The sequence below is a fragment of the Girardinichthys multiradiatus genome, chromosome 21 (genome assembly GCF_021462225.1).
Source record: "Girardinichthys multiradiatus isolate DD_20200921_A chromosome 21, DD_fGirMul_XY1, whole genome shotgun sequence".
NCBI lineage: Eukaryota > Metazoa > Chordata > Actinopteri > Cyprinodontiformes > Goodeidae > Girardinichthys > Girardinichthys multiradiatus.
Window position 1 is genome coordinate 30,382,934 of NC_061813.1, and position 22,970 is coordinate 30,405,903.

Genomic DNA, 22,970 nt, shown 5'->3' on the forward strand with positions numbered 1-22,970 from the left:
TGAATGTTGTGTTTTTTGTTTGATTTTGATTCTGTTGGATAAAATCAAAAAACATTAGAAATCTGATGATGCATTTCTGTAAGTACTATTGCAATGACAATACTTGTAATACTACATTCAACACTAATTAAAATAGATTAATGGTGATTGCATTTTCATCTCTGCAGAAGAGGGTAAAAAGCAGTTATGTCGTCTCCCAAATGACAGGTGCTGCCTCCGATGAGCACAGCCGCTGTAGCTTGAAGCCCTTGTTGGGGACAAAGAGCGAGATAAAGCTGGGCGCAGACTGACCGTGAGCTGCTGTTGGCTCTGAGATTCTGTGCACACGGAAAACAGTCACGCAGGAAGCCACCAAACCCTGAGTGAAGGTAATGTGTCCACTGGGCTGCGACGAGCTGAGCAGGGAGTTGGACGCGTGCCTGTGTTGAGTCTGGAGGTGGTTGGGGGATTTTTAAACTGCTGAATTATTTTAGGCTAAAAACCCTCGGAGGCAACAGACTGAAGATGCAGACAACATACAGCAAGCCCAAAGAGGAAGACAAGAAGCAGGTGTGCAACAAGCTAAGGTCAGCCTCGGCTAATCTGGTCACATGGGAAGTGACTGGGTGAGGGTAATTAACAGGGATTTAAGTTTAATTTAGTTAAAATGTTAATGTTTCTTAAACACGTTTTTATTTTTTAACATTCACAGCTATTCTCATCTGTTTGGTCTGTCCTCAAATGAACCACGTTTTTTTCTTATTTATTTTATGATGCTCAGTATGGCTCGTTCAGCTTTTTCTTTTTTTCCCACTAAGATTTGAATCGTGAAAAGAATAACAGGAAGCTCGAGGGGAGCCCTTCTGAAATGCGTTAACACTAAAGATAATAGCCAGAAAAAATTAAGAGTGGCGTGTTATTGTTTAGCAGTTTGTTTTAGTTATTTTTATGCTTTTATTTGTTGTAGTCGTGGGACTGTGTTTGGAGAAATGCACAACATGGTTTGCCTTATTTAAAAAAAAGAATTGTCCTGTAAAATTCAGTTCCACAGCCTTCAATTGACACAAAATGTTGCAAAGATAAAAGAATGAGAACAATGTTCTGGTTCGTGCAAACGGAGCCTATCATTTGTTGGTTAATTAAGTTATGCATCCAGGCACAAACTGAAGTCATACTTTTTATATAGTTGGACTATAATGGGTGATGCTATTATCAGCAAAATATTTGGACTAAGAACAGCTCCACACGTTGAAGTGGGCTTTGCGGGTTTTAGGTGCTTGTGGCTTTAAATGCATTTCTGCCCACCCCCCCCCCCCCAAGCCCATGCATGTGGCTCCACATTGAGCCCACGTCCCTGGGGACAAACAATCATGTCTCGCATGCTCACACACACACGCTTGTGCACAGACTCCTACTGCGGCTGGGCATTCCTGTCAGCCGTTAGACTTATAAAAGCTGATGTGGAATGCAGAGCTTGATTTTCTGGCAGATGGATAAGGAAAATGTTTTGATCACAGGATTGTTCTTTGCCTGCTGGAAAACATAATTAATCTGGTGGCTTTTGAGACTGCAGGAATGACTCTGTAACAGTGTTGATTCTTTCTAGGCATGGCATTATTTCTTTGTCACATGTACTCTGTGCAAACCAATGCTGCGTGTTTTTGAGGAAAACAATGGTTGGAACGATGTGTGAAACATCTTACAATGAATTAATATTTTGTTACTGTGGGATAATGTCACAATGAGAAAATGTAGAAAAATCAAGCTATTAGTTTTAATATATTTACTGTGAGGATTTTTTTTTTTTCTCACAATAATCATACTGGGGGGGGGGGGGAAACTTCAACAAAATTTGTTTATTAGTATATTTTTGGCTGTCTTTGTCTTCGTATTGATCGTACAGAGAGAGGGATCCATTCAAAGTTATTGAGATGTACTTGTAGTTAATTAGCTGATATTGATTGCGCTTCAAGCAGTTCCTTACGATACCAATAATGCATACCGCCATTTTGTGATGATATACCTTTACGATCTGTTGGATCCCGGCACTCTTTTACCTTTAGGACTACCTTAATTCAACAAGGTCTCAAACATTGCTCAGGGATTTTGGGCCATATTGACATGGCATCACATAGTTACTGCTGGTCTTGTTGGCCTGAATATTCTGTCATAATATTTGTTATAGATCTGACCCACATGCAGAATAACACTCAGGAGAATAACCAGTATGTTTAAAAGATTGTTTTTCACAGGAGTGAAATGGGTTAGGGATCCGGGACCGGTAATTCACCAACTGCACAAAAGATGAGAAAAGGATGACACTAGAGGAAATAAACACTTTAGTAATCTTGGTTTTACTGGGGAAGGAAGATGAACCATCAGAGGGATGAGAGATGCGGGGTCGGAGAGCACAACGCAGGAGAAGTTCTGTGAAGGTAGATCCTTAGGAACTCTGATCACGGAGAGTGGATTGATGGTGTGGAGCCCAGGTTGGAGGTACCTGCGTGAGAGTTTGTTGGAGGGTGGACAGGGTTCGCTTATGATTTGATCCAGGTGGTCGAAGAGCCAGGAAGCTGCCAGCTTGAACTTGATCCGGAGGAAATAACTAGACTTGAATCCTTATCCAGAAGTCTGGAAACACTCTTTAAGAAGAGTCTGGAGATTATCTTGAACGCAATCAGGTCTTGAACAATCTGAGGAGGAGGACACACTAAAGTTACTCAGCGCACAAGAGGAAACAAGAAAACAAAACTAGAGCTAGAGTCTGGCGAGAGTCTGTTACCACTCGTGGATAATACTCAAAGTGTCGAAGTGCTAGCAGATTCCAGTCTAAATACACCTTCAGGTAATCGGTGAAATGCGAAGTCCCCTCTGCCTCTGTGAGTTCCAACACCATCTAGTGACCAAGCAGAGTAAATAGCAGGCAACACAAACACAGTAAACTCACAGACCCTGACACTACCGTGTGATTGGCTGATATTTAAGTTAAACAGCTGAACAGGTGTACCTAAGAAACTGTCTAAGTCTATAGATTTCCTTATATATAAAACATTGTTTTAAAATATTCTTTGTGAGGAGTTTTTAAAAAAGCATTGGATTAATGGGCTCAATGATTTACCAGTTATCTAATGCCCATAGTACTCATTAACCTTAAGACACATGTTTAAATGCTTCAATTTTAGTGGCCTGGAAGGGAAGTAAAGATGCTCTACCTGGCTTATAATGATTCATTTTCTGTCCTAATGATTGAATGAAAGATTGCTTCATTTATTTGCCAGTGACGGTGGTTAAACCAATGCTTTTGTAGCATTTCATGTTTCCCCAGGCTTGTATAAAAAAAAGAAAAAGAGCCTTTCCACACCATTGGTTCTCCTGTCTGTATCACCCATGCAGCCTGATTTGTTTTCTTGTCTAGGAAGGAGACAGTTGTTTCTATTCTGAGAATAGATCCAGTACTTCCTTGAACATGCTGTGCATAATCGACATGTGAGCTTTTAACCCAACCTATTTTCAACTATTCCTGTTTTAAATCACATTTTTAGCCATGCTAGATATTAAAGTTTATTTTATGCTTTCATTTGGGAATTTTCCAAAAATATTGAAATAATAAGTAATAGCAATTTTTAAAAACCATTTTTATGTAGTTTTCCCACAAATCTTTGTATTTCCTGAATGGCCACCTTTTTTCTTTTATTTATCTTCATGACAAATTCAAAACATTACTCACTTTTTAAATAATGTTTTTCCCTTTTAGATAAAGGGATAAAACTAACATTTAAGTCTTTAAGCAATCATACAAAAGAAGCTGAATGTTTTCCTCCACCAACAAAAATAGAAAAAGTGGCTGTTTTTAGAGATGACCGTCATGTGATCAGAGGTCACCAGTTGATAATTGTCCTTGTCTAGGTTGGACCTTTAAGTCATGCAGGCCCAGGCATGTGAAAGTCATTCTATAAGCCTTTTTCTGCTTTAGAATGACCATTTTAAGTGAAAATATTTGCTGGATTACCTTCTGAGAAATGTATATACTCATAAAAAATATACAACTTGAATGAATGAAAGTGCTTTATTTGAAACACGGCTTATAAGGTCAGCAGATAGTTGATGTCTGCAGTTGAAGCCAGATATTTACATACACTGTACAAAAAGAGACAATCTTTTTCTCTCTCACATTAAACCAGTTCATTCTTGTTTTTAGGTCAGCTAGGACCTAATTAACTACAATTTGCTCAATGCCAGAACTTATTGTTATTGAGCAGTTTACTACGCCTTTAAACAATGTAGGAAAACCAGGAAGTGAATGGTTTTGAAAGATTCTGATCCGTTAATTCGCAACATCTGGGTTGAATGGAGGCTCACCTGTGGATGTATTTTGAAAGACACCTCAAACACACTGCTTCCTTGTGTGGCATCATGGGTTGGGGAAAAAACGAATCAGCCAAGATGTCAAGATGAGAATGGTGGAGAATAGCATATAATTTCCAGATACCTGAAACACGCAGGGTGTTTCTGCTGTCTATGGCTGCGGAGACACGGCTGGATTTGGACCGGAACAGGTGCCTCTGGTATTCACTTCAGTGTGATCAGTCTGCAGTGATACGGCACAGCTGGCTGTTTTTACATGTTTGATCACTTTTCCACTTTTTCTGCCAGTGAAAACTACCCCCAAGGGAGTTGACACTTGCCATTGAAAACTGGTCTATGTAACAATTGATGGAGCACCAGCCATGTCATTGCAAAGCAGACCCGAACCTTACTACATTTCTTCACTATCATTGCATCATTCATCAGCAGCCTACTTGTGCAAAAGTCATGGGATTTGATAATGTCAAGAACGCTGCTCTGAAAATCATGTCCAAGCGCCAAGCAACACTGGATCTTTAAACTTTTCCTGGACGAATGTTCTGTGTAATATGGAGATCTCCTCCATCAAACTGAAGTCAGGTGGCTGAGCAGAGGTACTGGAATGCTTTTTATACTTGCTGAGTGAGATCGAGGCATTAATGGAAATGAGGGGAGAGGATACCACACTAAGTGATGCTGAGTGGCTTCTGGATCTGACTTGCCTGATGGCTGTGACTGAAAAAATTAACCACCTCAACCAGCAGTGGCATGGTAGAGACAATGTAGAGTTTGAAATGATCAGTGCTATGAACTCGTTCAAAGCTAAACTCCATTTATATCCAGCTGATGCAAAAAAAAAAAAAAAGAAGAGATTTCAGCGCTTCCCCTAGTTGCTGAGATGCTGGAATCCCATTCAGGGCCAGAAAATGGTTTTAGGGTGCCCAGGTTCTGTGATCTGCTGTCCAAGCTGGGTCAGCAGTTTTCAGACAGATTCTGTGACTTTGAGAAACTGGAGCCCTCTGTGACCTTTATTGCTAACCCCTTCCTTGATGTGGACACCGGTGAGTTGTCAGGACAGATGACTGAGCTTTTCAGTGCTGATCCTCTGGAGATGGTCCTAAATTTCCAAAATGACATCCAGCTTAAATTCCAGCAACATTCCCAGCATTTCTGGACGTAGAGCCAGACAACTTTGAAAATCTTTGTGGATGGACTCCAGCGTACAGCTCTCTGATTGAATCTATGCCATGCCAGTCTTCTCACTGACAAAAACGGTGCAACACATGAAAGATGGTGGATTTATGCGCTCAGACGTTGGGGCTGTTTGTCGTTTGTTTTGACAAAATGTGAATTTAGAAAAGTTAAAATCATTCAGAGATACAGCATCCACATCCCGCTGAATTTTATTTGATAATCAGAGTTTTCCAGATTTTTCTGAAGTGTTTTTCAGGAGTACAGTATGCCAATGGTATTAAATTTTTATATATATATATATATTTATTTTGTGCACATTCTCTACCAGAATATTTATTGCCAGCATTTTCAACTACTGAACTACTACAACACTCAGATGTATAAAAGTGCTTATACACATCATGTGCTCTGTGGTAATGTTTTTCAATGTATTATGTGGAAAATGGGCATTCACTTGTTGTTTTTAGAAACTGGCCATATAAATGATGTAAGGTTGAAGACTCCTGCTCTACAAGGAAGAAACCATTTCTCCAAAAGCAACATAAATACCCATAGTAAAGTTTTTAAATACACTCAGGGATGAAGATCTTAATGATGAGGTGTTCCAGGCTTGACTAATGAAATGACCTTCTGCCATTCGCAGGCTTCTTAACAATTTTTACTACTTGTCTTGTGGCAGTTTAGTGAGCAATTTCAAGCTAATTGCCAGACTTTTTGAAAATTCAGTCAAACACACTTTATACAATTGAAATCATCTATTTACAGAGTCATGAATAGATAACCTTTTGTTTTCTCTTCAAAAAGACTTCAAAATGCTGTTTTAGGTCAGTTGGGATTACCAAACTGGTTGCTAAAGGCCAGTAAAATGGAAGGAATTTAGAGTGTTTTAGAGGTATTGTTTTTCTTCCTTTTTGTTTACTTAAGATTCAAAGTTTACATACATTTCCTTAGTATTTGGTAGAATTTCTTTTTAAACTTTATGACTTGGGTCAAACATCCTTCCATAAGCTTCATACAACAGTTTTCCAGACAAAACTGGTGTAGCTGAGTCAGATCTGTAGATTTCTAAGGGACTAAGATCAGGGGTGATCAGGGCTTTGTGATGGCCGCTCCAACAACATCAACTCTGATGTCTTTGAGCCACTCCATAACTATTTTGGCTCCTTGCATTGGGTCATTGTCCATTTGGAAGACCATTTGCTCCGATATTTCCACATAATGTTCTTTTATCGTGTTGCCATCTACCTTGTGAGGTGCACCGGTCACTCTTGCAGCAAAACATCTACAGATCACAATGCTGCTTTTCCCCCTTACTTCACAGGTGGTGTTTTCAGGCTTGCTAGCTTCTGTGGTTTTCCTCCAAATGTAGCAATGCTCATGACGAAACAATTCAATATTAGTTCTGTTATGCCAAAGAACATTAATCCAAAACTTAAGTTTTCTTTTCCCTGCATGCTTTTTTCAATCCATAATCTGACTTTTCTGGTTTGTTTTGTAGTAATTTCTTCTTTGCGGACTGTCCTTCAGCCCATGTTGGGTTCAAGACTGATGTCACTGTGAACAATGACCGTTTCATCTCTCTGGGACACCGAATCCATGTCCTTTCTGAACGGCTGGACATTAATTGTTTGAACAAACGAACATGGCATCTTTAGGAATCTGGAAATTTCACCCAAAGAGGAACCCGATTTGTTCACAGTTCTCTTCCTGTTTTTATATTTGGCTGATTTCTTTAAAGTTTGATTCTATTTAGGAAATAGAAATTATTTAGTGAAACTTAACAGACTTAAAAGAAGAAACGCTTGGTGTAATTTAATGCCAGTGAGGGGGATGAAAATGTTCTTTGTTTTATTAATGCTATCTAATCAGCTCGTTTCTTGTGATGTAATTGACCCTAATACATATAAGGCAGAATTTGTGTTTTTAAAAAAAAAATTCATTTTAGTAACCTTTTTAAAACTTTGTGAAATCCTGTGGTGGAAATCCCTGCTTCATCTCCAAGCTGTGTTTTTGTCAGTAACTTTGTCAAAAAAGAAAAAACAAAATAGAGCCCCAACACTTCAATTGCAGAAATAACAATAAAATTGTCTGCAAGGCGTTCAACATCCCATTTTTGACATATTTTTTTTAACCTAAAAACAGGAAGATGGGAAACATTTGGTTATTAAGCAATAAGAACACATCCTATTAAGAAAAATGCACAGTTCAGTGGTTGTCCCAGATATTTATGGGCAGATGTGGAGTGTGAACACAGATTCCTTCTTGAGATTAAATTGCGGAGAAATATTAATTACTTGGGTTGGATTTCCTCCATATGCTGGAGCGTATCAGACGTATATCGAACTCTATCCGTCTGAGCAGCTCCAGCCTCTGACTCAGTGCTGAATGGAGTCACATGGCAGCTTGTCAGCAGGCTGGAGGAGGAAACATAATCCCAAGGAGGAAGGCTGCTGTTATCAGTCTGACCCTGCAGGTCTGAGAGAGCGCTCCCTGTTTGACGAGAAGCTGGACGGCCAGTCAAGAAGCTCTACATTAATTACGGAAATTTTTTTAGTCCCTCTATTTTCTGTTTTTTTTTTTTGTTTTTTTTTCTCTCCCCTCTTTCTTTGCTTTTCCCCCCCTTTTATTTGTTGTCATCCTGCACTCTGACCAGCTCTTTTCACAGCAGAGTTCAGAATACACTAGAATGTATGCGGTGGCTTCTATGCAGTAAGCACACTGAGGTATTTATACTATTATTTATGCGTTTTTGTGTTTCTTAGTCATTTTTACTATCCAGGTTGACTTTGTGGAAAATTTGTTCCTTGTTCTGTGATAATGTTTGAATTTGATTAATCGTTTATCTAGTGATGGTTTTCTGTTGGTCTACCTAATGAAACATAACTTTTCTGGAAGTTTTTTATCCTGACTTTCTAATTTTTAGGTGAATTGAGGTGAGTGCTGAGTCAGGCTTTATATGTGGCCAAATGTAAACAAGTACTGATAAGGTCCACTTGTTAAAATAGCTTGAATGACTGCTGCTCAAAGGGTTTTAGTTGCAAAAACATGCTCTAATTCACCTATAAATTAAATCTGCTGTTTAAATTATGTATATCTTAAAAGCTCTCTAAAATGTGGTAAATTGAAAATAATTATTCTGCTACTGTTGCCATTTTAAAAATGAGTAGTTGTATGAATTTATGGCAGGAATGAGCATGTTGCTGCACATAAACATGCCACCCTAAGGACAAATTATCTCTCACTTTAATCCATCACAGCAATAAAAAAATTATTTCAGGCTTTGTCTGCTAGACGGATCCAAATAAACTCCTCAGTCTTGTTTAAAAAAACTGTTTTTACAAGGCTCTAAACTTCATTTCTTCCCTTTCATAGTCCTGCTTTTCATAAGTAAAGGCCTGTATTTGTTGAGGTTTGGACATCTAGCTTCTATTTCTAGTTAAAAGGGGTTTTATTGGCACAATTTTGATTTTATTTAGCCGTTCTTTAATTATGCATTCTTTTCGGATTGAACTGGTATAGAACTGTGCAATCCGCGGTTGGTACTCGCGTGTCAGGCTGCAGACTGAAGCCGTGCCCGGTCAGGGCGTCTTCTCCAGAACCTCGGTTTAAGACACGTGTGATGGCTTGTCTGGAGTTAGTCTGGCTCTTGACCTCTGTCCAGCCATCTGACTGCCGTGCTTTTTCTTCTTATCCTTCATTAAGGCATAGTAAAGAAGGTTTAGTTTAAGCTTTTTTTTTACCCAAAAAAATTTAGATGAAGGTGAAAGATATTTAGGTGCAGACAAAAAAAAGTCATAAAACACAAGTCGCCAAAAGACGAGAAAGAGGTTTGTGTGCAGGTGCATCTAAATGAAATTAGTAGAATTGAAAATACATTTTTCACAATTTAAATTAGGAAAAAGGGAAACTCAAATGGCTTCACTGGTCACATTTATATATTTAAGGTGTCCCGTTTGTTTTCATCATTGTGGTTTACAGCTAATTAAAATCCAAAATTCAGGTTTTCCAGATCCTTTCATTGCACAAAATAAGAAAAAATACCACTAAAGGAAAAAGTCCACGCCATCATTACTTGGTTGGGGCTCCTTTTGCATGAATTACTACATCAACGTGGTGTCGCATTAAGGGAATCCACCTGGGGTTCTGCTGAGGTGTAATGGAAGCCCAGGTTGCTTTGATGGTGACCTTCAGGTCATTTGCATTTTTGGGTCTGGTGTCTTTTACTTTCCTCTTGACAAAGCTCACTAGATTCTCTGTGGGGTTCAGGTCAGGCAGGTTTTCTGGGCATTCAAGCACAGTAACACCGCGGTCACTGAACCAGCTTTTGGTACCTTTGGCAATGGGGACAGGTACCAGAGTCCTGCTGGAAAATGAGGTGAAAACCAGTTGAAGAGCCAGCTTTTCTATCTATGACCTTTTGTGGCTTACCCTACCTACCCTACCCTGCCTTTTGGACAGCTGTCATGTCTGCAGTTTAACCCATAACTGCGTATGCATTAACATGGCCTTCACGTTTCTGTTCAAAGATAAGTGATATTCTAATTTTCTTAAACCAAATTTAGAGTTTTCATTAAATGTCAGCCATAATCAACAAAAAAAGAAAAATAAATGCTTTATATGTATTTTCTGTACCACCAGATCTCCAATATTTTCAGTTTAAACGTTAATTTATTGCCCGTGAAATCAACCGTCTTTGTTCTGCTTTTCTGTCTCAGTCATGTCACAATAAGGCTCTGTAATTGCATTCCAATTTTAACATTCATGCCTGGTCAAATTAACTAGGTCTACAAAGCACACCTGAAGATGTGGAAGCCAATAAGGAAATGAATAAAAGAATCAAATCGTTGAATTTTTCTGAGAAGCAACACCATATATGAGGTAACGTCAAGGTAGACGCAAAGCTGCTGGCATCTTGTGGATCTGAGGACTTTACAAGGAGTGGTTGAAGGAAAAAGAAACAAGAATAAATGGAAAAAGAGTTGAGGTCCGGTTGCTTGGAAGAACTATTAAACCCATTTTTCATTAATTATGGTGCTATTCCCCATTGAGACCAGTTGACAGATTATGACTCCTGATAAAACCATAATAACAAACTCCAGCCTAGATTTTTATTCATTCATTAATTTTTCACTTAACCGTTTCCACTGTGGAAACTTTGTTTAAAATTACAGCAAATTATTTGCCAAATTCTGAATGAGCCACTGATGCTTGTGCAAAGGTTGCAAGGAGACCCGTATCAGTCACTGCCCATTTATCCACGTAGACCTTTATGGGCACAAAAAATCTGCAATGGAAGAAATCATAACTGCAAATGTATGAAGATGTAAGGGAGTGAAGTAACCAGCTTCTTGAGTCTGATAGCAGCATCATAACACTAAAGATGAGTTTTCACTATGGGTTCCTGAACATTTTTTCTCTGGAATGTAAATTTTCCGGTTACACACAATGGAAACGTGTAGGTAGAGTGGGTTTTAAATAAACTGGGAAGGAGGGAGAAATGCACAGCACCAAGCTGAATTAGTCAGGCCTCAATACTTGTTTCAGGGCTGCTATGTGTTCTTGCATCTTGAAAAGCACAACTTGTTCCCTCATGTAATCCCAATCATGCTCAGATGGTGGGCCCCTGAAGGTTGCACCGTCTGCTGCAGGACTGCTTGGGCTTCTTGTTGGTATTGTTGAGCTATTTCTCATTGCCTGAGGTTAGAGTGAGGCAGGTTCCACAACCAGCATCTAAATTGGCTCATTACTCATACAGTCTGTGACTTCTGACTCGTCTTAAACAGAAGTCCACAGTATCTGCTCTTTCCCCAATTGTCTAAAATGACTTGAATGTATACTTCTTTACAAACAAAGTTGACTTTTTACATCTATATTGTTAAAGGTAAGCTTATTTAACACTGACCTGTTTTATCTCCTTGTCCTGTCAGTACATTCATGCATTTCTGCCTTTCTCTCTGTTTTATCAAAATGTGATAGAACGTATTCAAGAGGGAATCCCAGATTTTATAACTCTTGAGATTCCTGACTTTGTAGCAGTTACCTTCTTCCTGTTTTCAAACTTGCTTCCTCCCAGAAACAAGGTTTTCCCCCCCAAACTATTCAGCCTTCTGTCTAAATCCAGCATGGAACGCTTTTGAAGTTTGAGGGGGAAAATCTGTTTCTTTTGTCTCTTTCAGGAGACTTTGTAAGGTGCAGGACTTCTGCAAAGGCGAGTCAAACTACTCGTCCTCGCTTCGTCCTGCACGGTCAGCACTCATCAATGTCTCTGTATCCTTTGCAGCTGCTACACAAGAAACAGTCAGTACCTTTTTTCCAATCGGGCAACTGTACCTGACAGAGGGCAGAAAACATTTAAATCCAAGTTGTTGTTTTTTTTTTTTTTCATCAACTCTCTTGCAAGGATAATTTCACGTGGTATTATTGTTATCGCCTCTGATCATTGTTATCCTAGCGGTATTATTACAGACTTGCCCTGAGGCAGATAAACTGGTTCCCAGGGCTTTTACCCAGGATCCCATGGTTTTGTAACTTTATCTCTGTGTAGCGAGCTCTGTCCCCTTCAGAGTGCTACAGTCTAGGTTTACTGAGAAAGTAATCTTTAAGCACATCCAAGCTCACATTTCTCTTTTTAAATTTGTCGTCATTTTATCTTGTGAACTGTAGTGCAGGGATTAGCAAGTTGGTGGAAGTGAATGTGTCCGTTTCAGTTTCTTTGGCTCACTCCTGCGTATTGATATTTTAATGCATAAATCCCTTACTGTCAACAAGGTCATTGCTATGACTGTGTCCAGACATCAGGAAGGTTTATCAGGGCTCTGATTGCTGCTGTCAGTACGCAGTGTTTGCTTTAGTAGACTGCAAGTACAACATACTGTAGGAATACTATTATTGGTGTCTTGCTCGTAAGATGCTTGAGTTTCAGGAGGTGGACATAGCAGAAGCACGCTCTGCTGCTTATCATTGGATCCTCTCCACAGTATCACTGTGTTATCTTGCTCTTATCGGACGAAGTGGTTAATGACCCTGCAAAGAATTGGAATTGCTGCACGCCCTGACATAAAGAAACAGCCGTCTGATGCTTATTTAGGCCTTTTGGTTTGAACCTTCTCTCATCATGCCACCAAGCATGTTGTAATTCACTGCGCCGTTTGCCTTAATATGAAATACGTTTTGAGATCTTGGGACCTAACATGTAATTGTTAAAGCTCCTACAATGAGAAACACTCCTACATTCGCATCCAACAAAGTTCCATTATGGTTTCATAAAGCCAATGAATGTTCTTGATTTTTGATTGATTAACAATTGCAAAATGGACAAAACATGTGTGGCGTATCTTAATAAATTTGAATATCATTAATAAGATTAAAGGAATAAAAAATACAGCCCAAGTGACATTAATGTAGATCGTTACACACTGTTATATCAGCTGTTTATATTAGTTATTTTTGATAACACAGAAATGTTAGGGGAGACTGCTGACTGAGAGTTGTCCAGCTGACATTCATGAGGCAACCATGTTGAATTTTGAGGTCAGAGCTGTTAAAATACTGCCTGACATTGTATTAATTATGGGAAGAAACTTGTGCCATCAGAAACTGAATTTGAATTGCTCTCACTGAATTTGTATTTGTGTAATTTGAACTTAAATGCATTGGTTTGAAAATGAATTTCAATAAAATGAAACTGAATTTTATGGTTTGAAACTGAATTAATTTGCTTTTAAAATGTATTTCGCTGTATTAAAAATTCAGTTTGACTACTTTCACTTTCAAGTCTGAAATTCAATTTCAGTTCCAAAATTCAGTTTTTTTGTGTCACACATCCGGGTCCTTGAGGATAGCCACAGATTAATCGATTTACGGTTCACATCAGGTTAAACTTCCTTTACGGCATGTTGAGCTGGAGCAGCAGCATACATGAGCTTGGCGGATGTCAATCACCAAGTCAAATAAACGTCTACAAGAAGCGTCATGTAAATAAATGATGGTCAAACAGCAACACGTATGCTACCTGTAGCTATTAGCTAAACATGCCAAATTAGCATAGTGTGCCGCCGGTGTTAACGTCGGTCTGCGTTTCTCTTGTACCTCAGCGTAACTTCTGTTGCCTAGCAACCGTGTTAGCGTGAAGCACAGAGCTGTGAATCCGAACAAATGGAGCCTGTTTCTACTGTAAATGACTGCACGGTTTTTATTTACCCTTTTACATATTGCTGGTGGCTTATAATGCTGTTTTGTTTTAAAATGTTATTGTTTAATGATCTTGTTCATTATTCAGCCATTTAAAATGTTGAAATTGTTTTTGTGTTCATAGATATAAAAATCTTACACTTGATAAAATACATTGATGACAAATACCATTTCTTTAATTTATTTGTAAAGCTTTCAACAACTTAAACACCAACATAATAACTTTAGGAACAAAGTTTAAATCTGTTTATTTGCAGAGCATAAAAATAATTATTATAAATAAACCAAACATTAATATTAGATTTCATCTGACTGAATTATATCTTTTTAACTTCCCATTGGGGAAACCCAGCGGGATTTTGAAAACATTGTGCCGGGAGTCAGCTGTTCTCTCGGGGTTTATCGCACCTCAACCACCCGGTCAGCTGACAGCTGGCGAGGCGAGCAGCTGCTGGGGCAGTGGACGAACACATCGGAGCATTTGTTCAATTAAGCGATATCTTGATAAACTGAGACAGGTATTTTCGGTTTACACAACTAAATTCTCGTCTAAAAACATTGTAAAAGTTCAGTTGCTTCACAGAATGCGCAATATATCCAATTTTATTCACAACTTTTCTCTCTCCTCGAGCCTTTGCTACTTCCGTAGAACAATCTACTTCGACCCTCAATGAATCATGGGATAGGGTGGGACACGGAGGATACACCGGACCTATCCTTCAAATCTGGGGAAAAGAAGGACGCATTTGTTGGATCCTTGGAGATTAGACAGCATTCGTCTTCTCATCCAGGACGTTATCGGCCTACAAATGCGTCCTTCAACAGAATGCAGTCCTGAATTTGGACACAGCAACAGTGAATGACATCCATGAATCAGTAAATCTGTGTTTGATTAATCTGTGGCTTTAAGAACCCGGATGTGGGACACAAAAAAATTAATTTTGGAACTGAAATTGAATTTCAGACCTGAAAGTGAAAGTAATCAAACAGAATTTTCAATACAAGCAAAGCAATTTTCAAAGCAAACAAATTCAGTTTTAAAGCATTATATTCAGTTTAGTGAAATTCATTTTCAAACCAATACATTTTATTTCAAATTACACAAATACAGATTCAGTCTGGGGAATTCAAATTCAGTTTCTGATGGCACAAGTTTCCTTCCATAGTTGATTGCTTTATATCTCTATTAAATCAGTTATCAGTCATGGTATTGTACAACCCCTGTTGGTGAACATGTTCTTGGAATGTTTAAATGCATAAAATACATGGAAATTCCTTTAGTAAAAGCTGGTCTCGTAGCCTGGAAGTGTTCCTTTTATGACCAAAAGATCAAGAGCCTGAATACAAATGACTAAAATAAGCTTTCCCGTCCAGACTATAGCTAGACAACAAAAAAGTGATGAATTTTGTTTTTTCCCTGTGTTAAACGATTTCGTTATCTTGTCACAAAACAGTTTTAAATTAACAATTCACTTTACAGATGGCGTCTGTTTCAATTTTAACTAAAAAAAACAATATAAAAATAACCGTAATTAATAACTAACATTAAATTTAATACCTTGTCATTGTAGTAATATATTATTGTACAAAACCCACTGTTTAAGTACTTTTTAAGAGTGCAGATATGTTTTAGCAGAAGCATACAATAATGTAACTCAAGTTCAAAGGTTGCATTTTCTTCTTCTTGTAAAAAATGTTGCCCCACCTCCTACATATTGTCTTTGTTATTGAATTTTAAAGCCTATCTTTATAGTAGTCATAGATAGTCATTTTTTGTTTCTTTTATAAAATATTGATTTAGTTTTATTGGCCGACACCAGTCCAGACTGGGTGGAGAAAACCCCACCCTTGTGTAGGGTCTGATTTGGCACTGCAAATCAGACGCCAACTTCACAAAGTTGTCCAAGAAAATGAAAAAATTCTACTGGTTTTCTAACTTGTAACTGAGACACATAACTTAATTTCCAGATCCAAGTTCCTCATCAGTTTGCTAGCCTGGAATTGAGAGAAGTCTGTTTCCAAGCTCAAAATAAAGCCTTAAATTGGGCAGTTTGTTTCATAAATGGCAGTTTGGGCTATTACTCTGGTTGTAGGTCAGAATAAGCCCGCATTTGTGATGCATAATCCATTGTAACTAAAATATTTCTATTCCAGATCTATTGGACCATATTCAAATTCTCATGCTTTGTGGCTCCACTTGAAATTCACTGATTTATTCATGCAGGTCTTTTTTAGCTCTTGAGCAGCTGAGGGTCTAACTCCTTGATTTGTCTGTCAACAGGTTATGCTGCCCAAAAGCTGTCTGAGTCCCAGTGAGAAAGAGAAGGGCTAAAGCCGCACCAGTCCAAACCAGCTTCCCAGAGCCTGACTAACAGCAACTTTCCCTGCAGAGCCATGAGCAGCCAAAGCGCACCCAGCCAGGTTACAGACGCTGTTGCATCAGTTATTCACAGTGTAAGTTTACACAACAACATGTTTGGAAGCTGCACTCAGGCCAGCTGATGCTCGGGCATCGTTGGCCATTTGGTAAAATCTATTGTGCTGGTAATGAAGCAGACTAATGCAGTTTGCCTGCTGCTCACAGCAGTTTTTGGACCCGTTTTTCGTAACAGTTTTGCTTCAAAGGTTTCAGTTCTCTTTCTCCATGTGCAGGATTTATGCCGCGTCAGCTTCCTTGGTCCTATTTGGCACAAAAGTTGGTACTTTGCAAAATTGTGTCCCCTATTTTGCTGTGTTTTTATAAATCTAGTTGCATTCAGTTGCTCTTAACTTAATTTCAGACATTAAACACTTTCAAATGGACTAAATATGCACATAAGAAATTCACTTATTAGAAGAATAAATAAAATAAAAAATATAAATGAAACTAAAACCCCCCAATCCCTCCAGTTACAGCTGTTAAATTGTAAAAAAAATAGCCACAAAGCTTGTGAAAGGATCCTTGTTCTAAATGTGTTAGAAAGCCCTGGAAACAATTGGTCAGCAGCCAAAGGAACACTTCATCCCTGAATCTCGAAGCTCTCATCTCAATAAGCTCATCTCATGATTAATTTTGTGCAGTGCTAAAGTAAAACACCCAAAGGAAAAAAGCCAGCTCTAATACTCTCATATTTCTAGAAGTCCTCAGCTTTGAGAAAAGCAGGGGTAGCATTCCAGGAATTAGGTCTGTTGTTGTTTTTTAATTATATATTGATTTAATAATGTTTTCACAGCAGGTCTTATAATGATTTCAATTAAGGGGTTTCCCAGGAAGGTTGCCCTCATTTCTGATAGTTTGGTTTGCATGTAAGGGGCTGGAAATGCTGACATTGCAAAAACTCCATTAGCAAATGATCGTTGCATCCCTGTAAGGCAAAAAGACTACTGCTTTAAGCTTTGTTAATGAATATTCCCCATAACGTTCCTGTTGCTTTCATGCAACTCATCTTCATCAAATTCTTCCTTTATCTTCTTTGCCATGTTTGTCAACATTATTTTGCCTTCTGCTGTTCAGATGCAGACTTGGTCTTCTAAGTTCGGGTCTATTTTGAGTTCAGATCCCACTAATCTCTGCAGATAAGTACCTAAGGCATTTTAGTCTATCTCTAACACAAACCTTTGCTTTTTTTGTTTTTGTTTTGAAATCCCACTTCTTTTAATCCTTGTAAAAAGAAGAAAAATGTATTTGTTACTGAAAATGTGACATGTTAGCTACAAAAACCTGTTGAAGTAGGTACAGGGTCCCATACTTAGTTATTAATGTATATTTTTGAAAATCCAGTAGCTTTTAAAGAGCTCAATTATTTGCTTATATAAATATCTGACTTAACACAGACGGCCCTAAATAATATAACGTCTTGCCCCCTGTTGACAATGTTAAATAGAGCCGTTTGCTGAAAAGCTAGGCTAATGCCAGCATGTTAACTCTTTGTTTTGATGTGACTGCTTAATAATTAGGCCCATTAAATGCCAGTGTGATTCCAGTTCTTATTTTTTGCAGACAAAACCTAATGAAAACGTTGCTCTTCTGCTGCATACCATTGGTGCTTTGATTTGAACGGCGTAAAATGTAATTACCATCGTTTCAGCTGCTTCCTGTGCAGCTCTGCCCCTTACAAGCAGCTGTCTGGGAATATCTGAGTGCCGAGCAGGTTTCTTGACAGGTGCACAGATGGACCGGAAGCTGCAGCAGCCAATAGAGGTTCAAAGTACTGTCACTTTCTTCACCCACAAACAGCCTTTCCAGTATTTTGGAGGAACGTAAACATTATGGTTTGAATGGGAGTCGTAGGAGCTTCTAAGGTGTTCAGTGCAATAAAAGCTCGAAAAAAGCAAGTGGATGCAAGTTTCAGAGAACCAAGCGCTGTCACTATAGCCTGACTCCATCCTTTCCATTTGCATCAACTCTCATTAAAGCTGTAAAAAGGGGGCATGGATGCTGTGCAAGGGCTCAGTACCAAGCATTCAATAATCCTATGAAGTGTTTCACTGAACATCACTGTAAACTGTGAAAAAAAATACTTGGATTTTAAGGGCAAAACTGAGATTAGCTTAAATAAACAAAATATCCACAGCCTACAAAATACCTCTGTCAACCGTGTCCACAGAAATGAGGAATGCAGCATTTCCTCTTGGGATTGTTGGGGGAGCTTACTGTCAGCTCTGCTAAACAGTTTTGAGGACAGTTGTATTTATCTTGAGAGAGGCTATGACCCAGGGTCAAATGAGTCTTTTAAACAGGTTGGGTCCATATGAACTTCCTGACCAGAAGTGATGCTGTTTTTCTCCTGCAGTTTCCTTTTACAATCTTTGTATACATGCTGGAAATTTGAACCTTTGCCTACAAACAAATTTCAAATACAGCTATTTGTTGTCTGTATGCTAAGAGCACATGTTTAATGCACATGCAAACTCAAAACAAAGTAATTTAGTTTTCCACATTATATTTGGATGCACATTAGTTTCTCATTTTAGATTCACCTCCGCTATATAGGGTGGCCAAAGCTCAGGCACTGGTAGGAATGAGTCTGCTGTGAATGCTGGTCATGAACTCTCAGGATAAAGTCGCGAAGGAGCAGTCTTCCTGGTTTCCTTTACGTCTCTGGCATCTACCTAAATGCCGGGATCCTAACCTAAAATTAATCTGACGTTGAAGCATGGGTCGACCATAGTCCTTCACCGTAGCCGTGGCGACACACTAGCACATAAAGATACGCTAGTGTGTGATGTCACAGTCCTATTCCCTGTAAGCTGGGATTTTAAAACAAAAAGGTTGTAAAGAAAAAATGCCACATGACTTGCTGGGGGTGTGGTGGTCAAGTGTTGGATTTATTCAGGACTTCTGATGCATATCATTTAACAATGCCCTGACCTGGACCCTGACACCATACCTGGCATTGGATCGAGAGATCCCTGCTATAATTTCAACTTCAGAGGAATGATGCAACAAAAAATGTTTACATCTGTTTTGTTTGCCTCCTAAGGCATTTTACAGATTCTTTCTATTTTAATTAATGCCTGGGAGGGAACGATGTTTGGTTAAATAAATAATATTTACTGACAGCCATTGTGCATCTTGGTTGTAGTTCAGTCCTCCGGAGCTACCATCCTGCAACCTTTTAGATGCACCCCTGCTTCAGCACACCTGAATCAAAAATGTCCTCTTCAGCAGTCATTCAGCTCTGCAGAGGCCTGCCTATGAGCCATTCATTTGTTTCAGGTGTGTTGGAGCAGGGATGCATCTAGAAGTTGTAGGATAGTAGCTCTTGAGGGCTGGACTTGGGCACCTCTGTCAATAATGGAAGTGAGTGATGATTATTTCAAAATTGTTATGGTTTCTCTGTCGCCACAATAAATGCCACGTTTTGTACTGTGGGAAGAAGCCGTAGGACCGAGAGAAGAACCCACACATGAAGGACCTTCTTCTGCAAGGCTGCAGTGGTAACCATGATGCCACCATGCAGACCCCTGAGGCATTCAGGAGTGGGCACTTCCCAAATCCCAGTGGATAATACATTCAAATCTACACCATGTACATATTTGGAATACTTCAGTACCAGGTCTGCATTAGTACTGTGATTGTACTCACCAACGATGCTCAGGACACTGATGTAACGGTGTATAAATTCCTTCAAAGTTTGTTTTTAGGGGTGGGGCGGCCATCTTAAAGTTTTTATACGTTGTCCAGTGATAAAATGCCTGGGTTATGGTTGCAGGCTTTAATCTTCTTGGTTGTAAAGAGACTAATGCTTCAATAGGCACGTAGGAACAAATTAAGAATAACCTGAAACTCGGGTGAGGGTTTATGTTCTCTATGAACATGCAAAACTTGTCATTCCTTTTTGTAAGTTTACAAAGTGGTTGTGTGCATAAAGAAACATGAGTTCCTCTGGACTTTTCCATCCATCTTAAAACACCAACTCTTCTATATGGCCTTCTCTATTGCTGTGGTGGACCCGATGACCAACTTTCAGTTTCAGTTTTGCTAACGAGTGATAACTAAATGTGTTTCATAGCTACATGGCAACTCGGTTTACACAATATTTGGCTACTTTGTACAAAAATTTACCTTTTTTGTTTATAGAATTGATTCACTTTCCACTTTTCTGATATTGTTTTATTTAAAAGGTAGGTTTGTACGGGCCAGGACAAGTCCTTTAGTTATCTTATAACTTCTTTCAGGAGTTTCAACCCCAAAAGGGTAACTAGATTTTTAAAGACCTAGAGGTAGTTTTTTAAAGTTAGTCCATAAACTTGGTTATAAACTTTAATAATGCAGTACTAATAAAACTGAGCCGGTCATCTGGAAGCTGCAGTGTTCTTAGTCCAAAACGTCTTTCATGTGTCCAGTAAAGATTGTTTTACCCTATTGCTGCATTTGCACTGGATGCGTACTTTAAGAGTTAAACATCTTTAAGTTTGCTTAATCTGAGGGGCAAAAACATTCATATTTTAGCAGTTCTGTTTTGAAAGCATGATACAATAGGGAAGTGATGAAAATCTGCTTGCATAGAGCCTATTCTTCTTTCTAGCTGAAATACAGCCTGGGTGCAACCTTCGCTCAAGTTTCCTTGCAGTGTCGCATTAAGACACGCAGCAATGGATAAGCCACACGAGACATGACTTGAAGATCCACAGCCGGTCAACCCTCGTTTCCTTCTAAATGCTGACTGTGTGGGATTTCAGACTACCTCCCTATGCACATAATCTCTTACTGCTCTGCCACACAGTATCTGCTCCAGCATACAGCACAGTAACTTTACAAATGCATATATTAACTAAGATCAGTTCTCTGTCAATTCTATTTGGTTTATTTATAATGCTCTGCTTTACAGTGCAGTACTGGTTCAATTCATGTCCAGTCATCTAGAAATAAGTCATCAAATAAATCCCGAACATTCTAAAAAATTTAGACTGCTCACATTTTATTTTGATAGCATAATCATATTAAATTAACCATAAATAGCTACTTGGGAAAAAAAGTACAACGGAAGGCCACCAGGTTGTATGAAGTTGCAACTATAAGGATATGGAGACAGTGGACAGATGATTGCTTAGACTCGTTGACTTTGCAGCAATTCTTCATTTCCATATATATTTATATATATATATATATATATATATATATATATATTGAAATGCACACAACATTATGGGTGACATTCAAAAGAGGACAAATTGTTGGTGCACGTCTTGCTGGCGCATCTGTGACCAAGACAGCAAATCTTTGTGATGTATCAAGAGCCACGGTATCCAGGGTAATGTCAGCATACCACCAAGAAGGACGAACCACATCCAACAGGATTAACTGTGGACGCAAGAGGAAGTTGTCTGAAAGGGATGTTCGGGTTTTAACCCGGATTGTATCCAAAGAACATAAAACCACGGCTGCCCAAATCACAGCAGAATTAAATGTGCACCTCAACTCTCCTGTTTCCACCAGAACTGTCCGTCGGGAGCTCCACAGGGTTAATATACACGGCCGGGCTGCTATAGCCAAACCTTTGGTCACTCATGCCAATGCCAAACGTCGGTTTCAATGGTGCAAGGAGCGCAAATCTTGGTCTGTGGACAATGTGAAACATGTATTGTTCTCTGATGAGTCCACCTTTACTGTTTTCCCCACATCCAGGAGAGTTACGGTGTGGAGAAGCCCCAAAGAAGCGTACCACCCAGACTGTTGCATGCCCAGAGTGAAGCATGGGGGTGGATCAGTGATGGTTTGGGCTGCCATATCATGGCATTCCCTTGGCCCAATACTTGTGCTAGATGGGCGCGTCACTGCCAAGGACTACCGAACCATTCTTGAGGACCATGTGCATCCAATGGTTCAAACATTGTATCCTGAAGGCGGTGCCGTGTATCAGGATGACAATGCACCAATACACACAGCAAGACTGGTGAAAGATTGGTTTGATGAACATGAAAGTGAAGTTGAACATCTCCCATGGCCTGCACAGTCACCAGATCTAAATATTGTTGAGCCACTTTGGGGTGTTTTGGAGGAGCGAGTCAGGAAACGTTTTCTAACCCTTCCTCCTGGTCTAAAACCAGGTGTTTCAGTTTCATTGTCCAACCCCTGTATATGGACGGACCTGTGACAGCCGTGTTGAGGACCAAGGCCGTACATGGGTTGTACGTTTAACTCCTGTGCCATCACTGCTCCCCAGTCTCTTGTTTCTTATGTTGTTGTGATAGCTTGTCACTTTGCTGCTGGTACCTCTAAATATCCCCACTGAGGGACAATAAAGGATATTTCTGTTCTATTATTGGATAGGTATCTGGGTTTTTTTTTTTACACCCAGAAGTGTAACAATTTTCCAGCTACAGCAAAAAGAGAGAGCATTTTATTAGCATTTTGGGGGCGTTCACAACTTCTAGAGCTGCAAAGTCTGCATAGTTGGCAAAGCTTTTTTTTTTCTGGAGACATCTTCTCACAAAGATTACTTCTGAAATTCTTGAAGCTTGTACTTTTCTTTGCAACCTGGTTAGTGTGCCTTTTTATTATGTTTTGGGTGGTCATTAACCTGAAATGTTTTCCACTTAATCAACTCATAGGCATCTTATTTACATTTCTTTTATGTGGTTATTGGGTTTTATATTTGCTCATTAAGTTAGTTAATTATGTGCAGTACCTTAGTGAACTGTTTTGGGTTTTTCTGTCAGTTTTCTACAGCATGTCCCATCATGCAGACTTGTCCCCATGATGCAATTGTCTCTTATTCTGCTCTGGCACAATGGGCCATTTGTCAATATTGGTACTTAAAAGAATCGTGCTTCGGACT

At 39.1% G+C, this 22,970-nt stretch overlaps 1 protein-coding gene across 5 annotated transcripts in view; it reads left to right on the forward strand.

Moving 5' to 3' along the window:
• Positions 1 to 22,970, forward strand: part of slc4a2b (solute carrier family 4 member 2b) — a 62,559-nt gene that overhangs the window by 13,908 nt on the left and 25,681 nt on the right. The window contains exons 1-2 of one of the 5 annotated variants that reach the window (XR_007035709.1): positions 246 to 368; positions 15,989 to 16,161. Coding sequence is in view for 1 of the 5 variants with exons in the window: in XM_047349449.1 (XP_047205405.1) it covers positions 16,102 to 16,161 (60 nt within the window). In the remaining 4 variants the exon portion in view is untranslated. Of the gene's footprint in view, positions 1 to 245; positions 369 to 403; positions 567 to 7,992; positions 8,241 to 13,672; positions 13,690 to 15,988; positions 16,162 to 22,970 lie in introns of those variants that run through there. The other 4 variants (XR_007035710.1, XR_007035708.1, XR_007035711.1 and 1 more) reach the window with 4 other exon arrangements.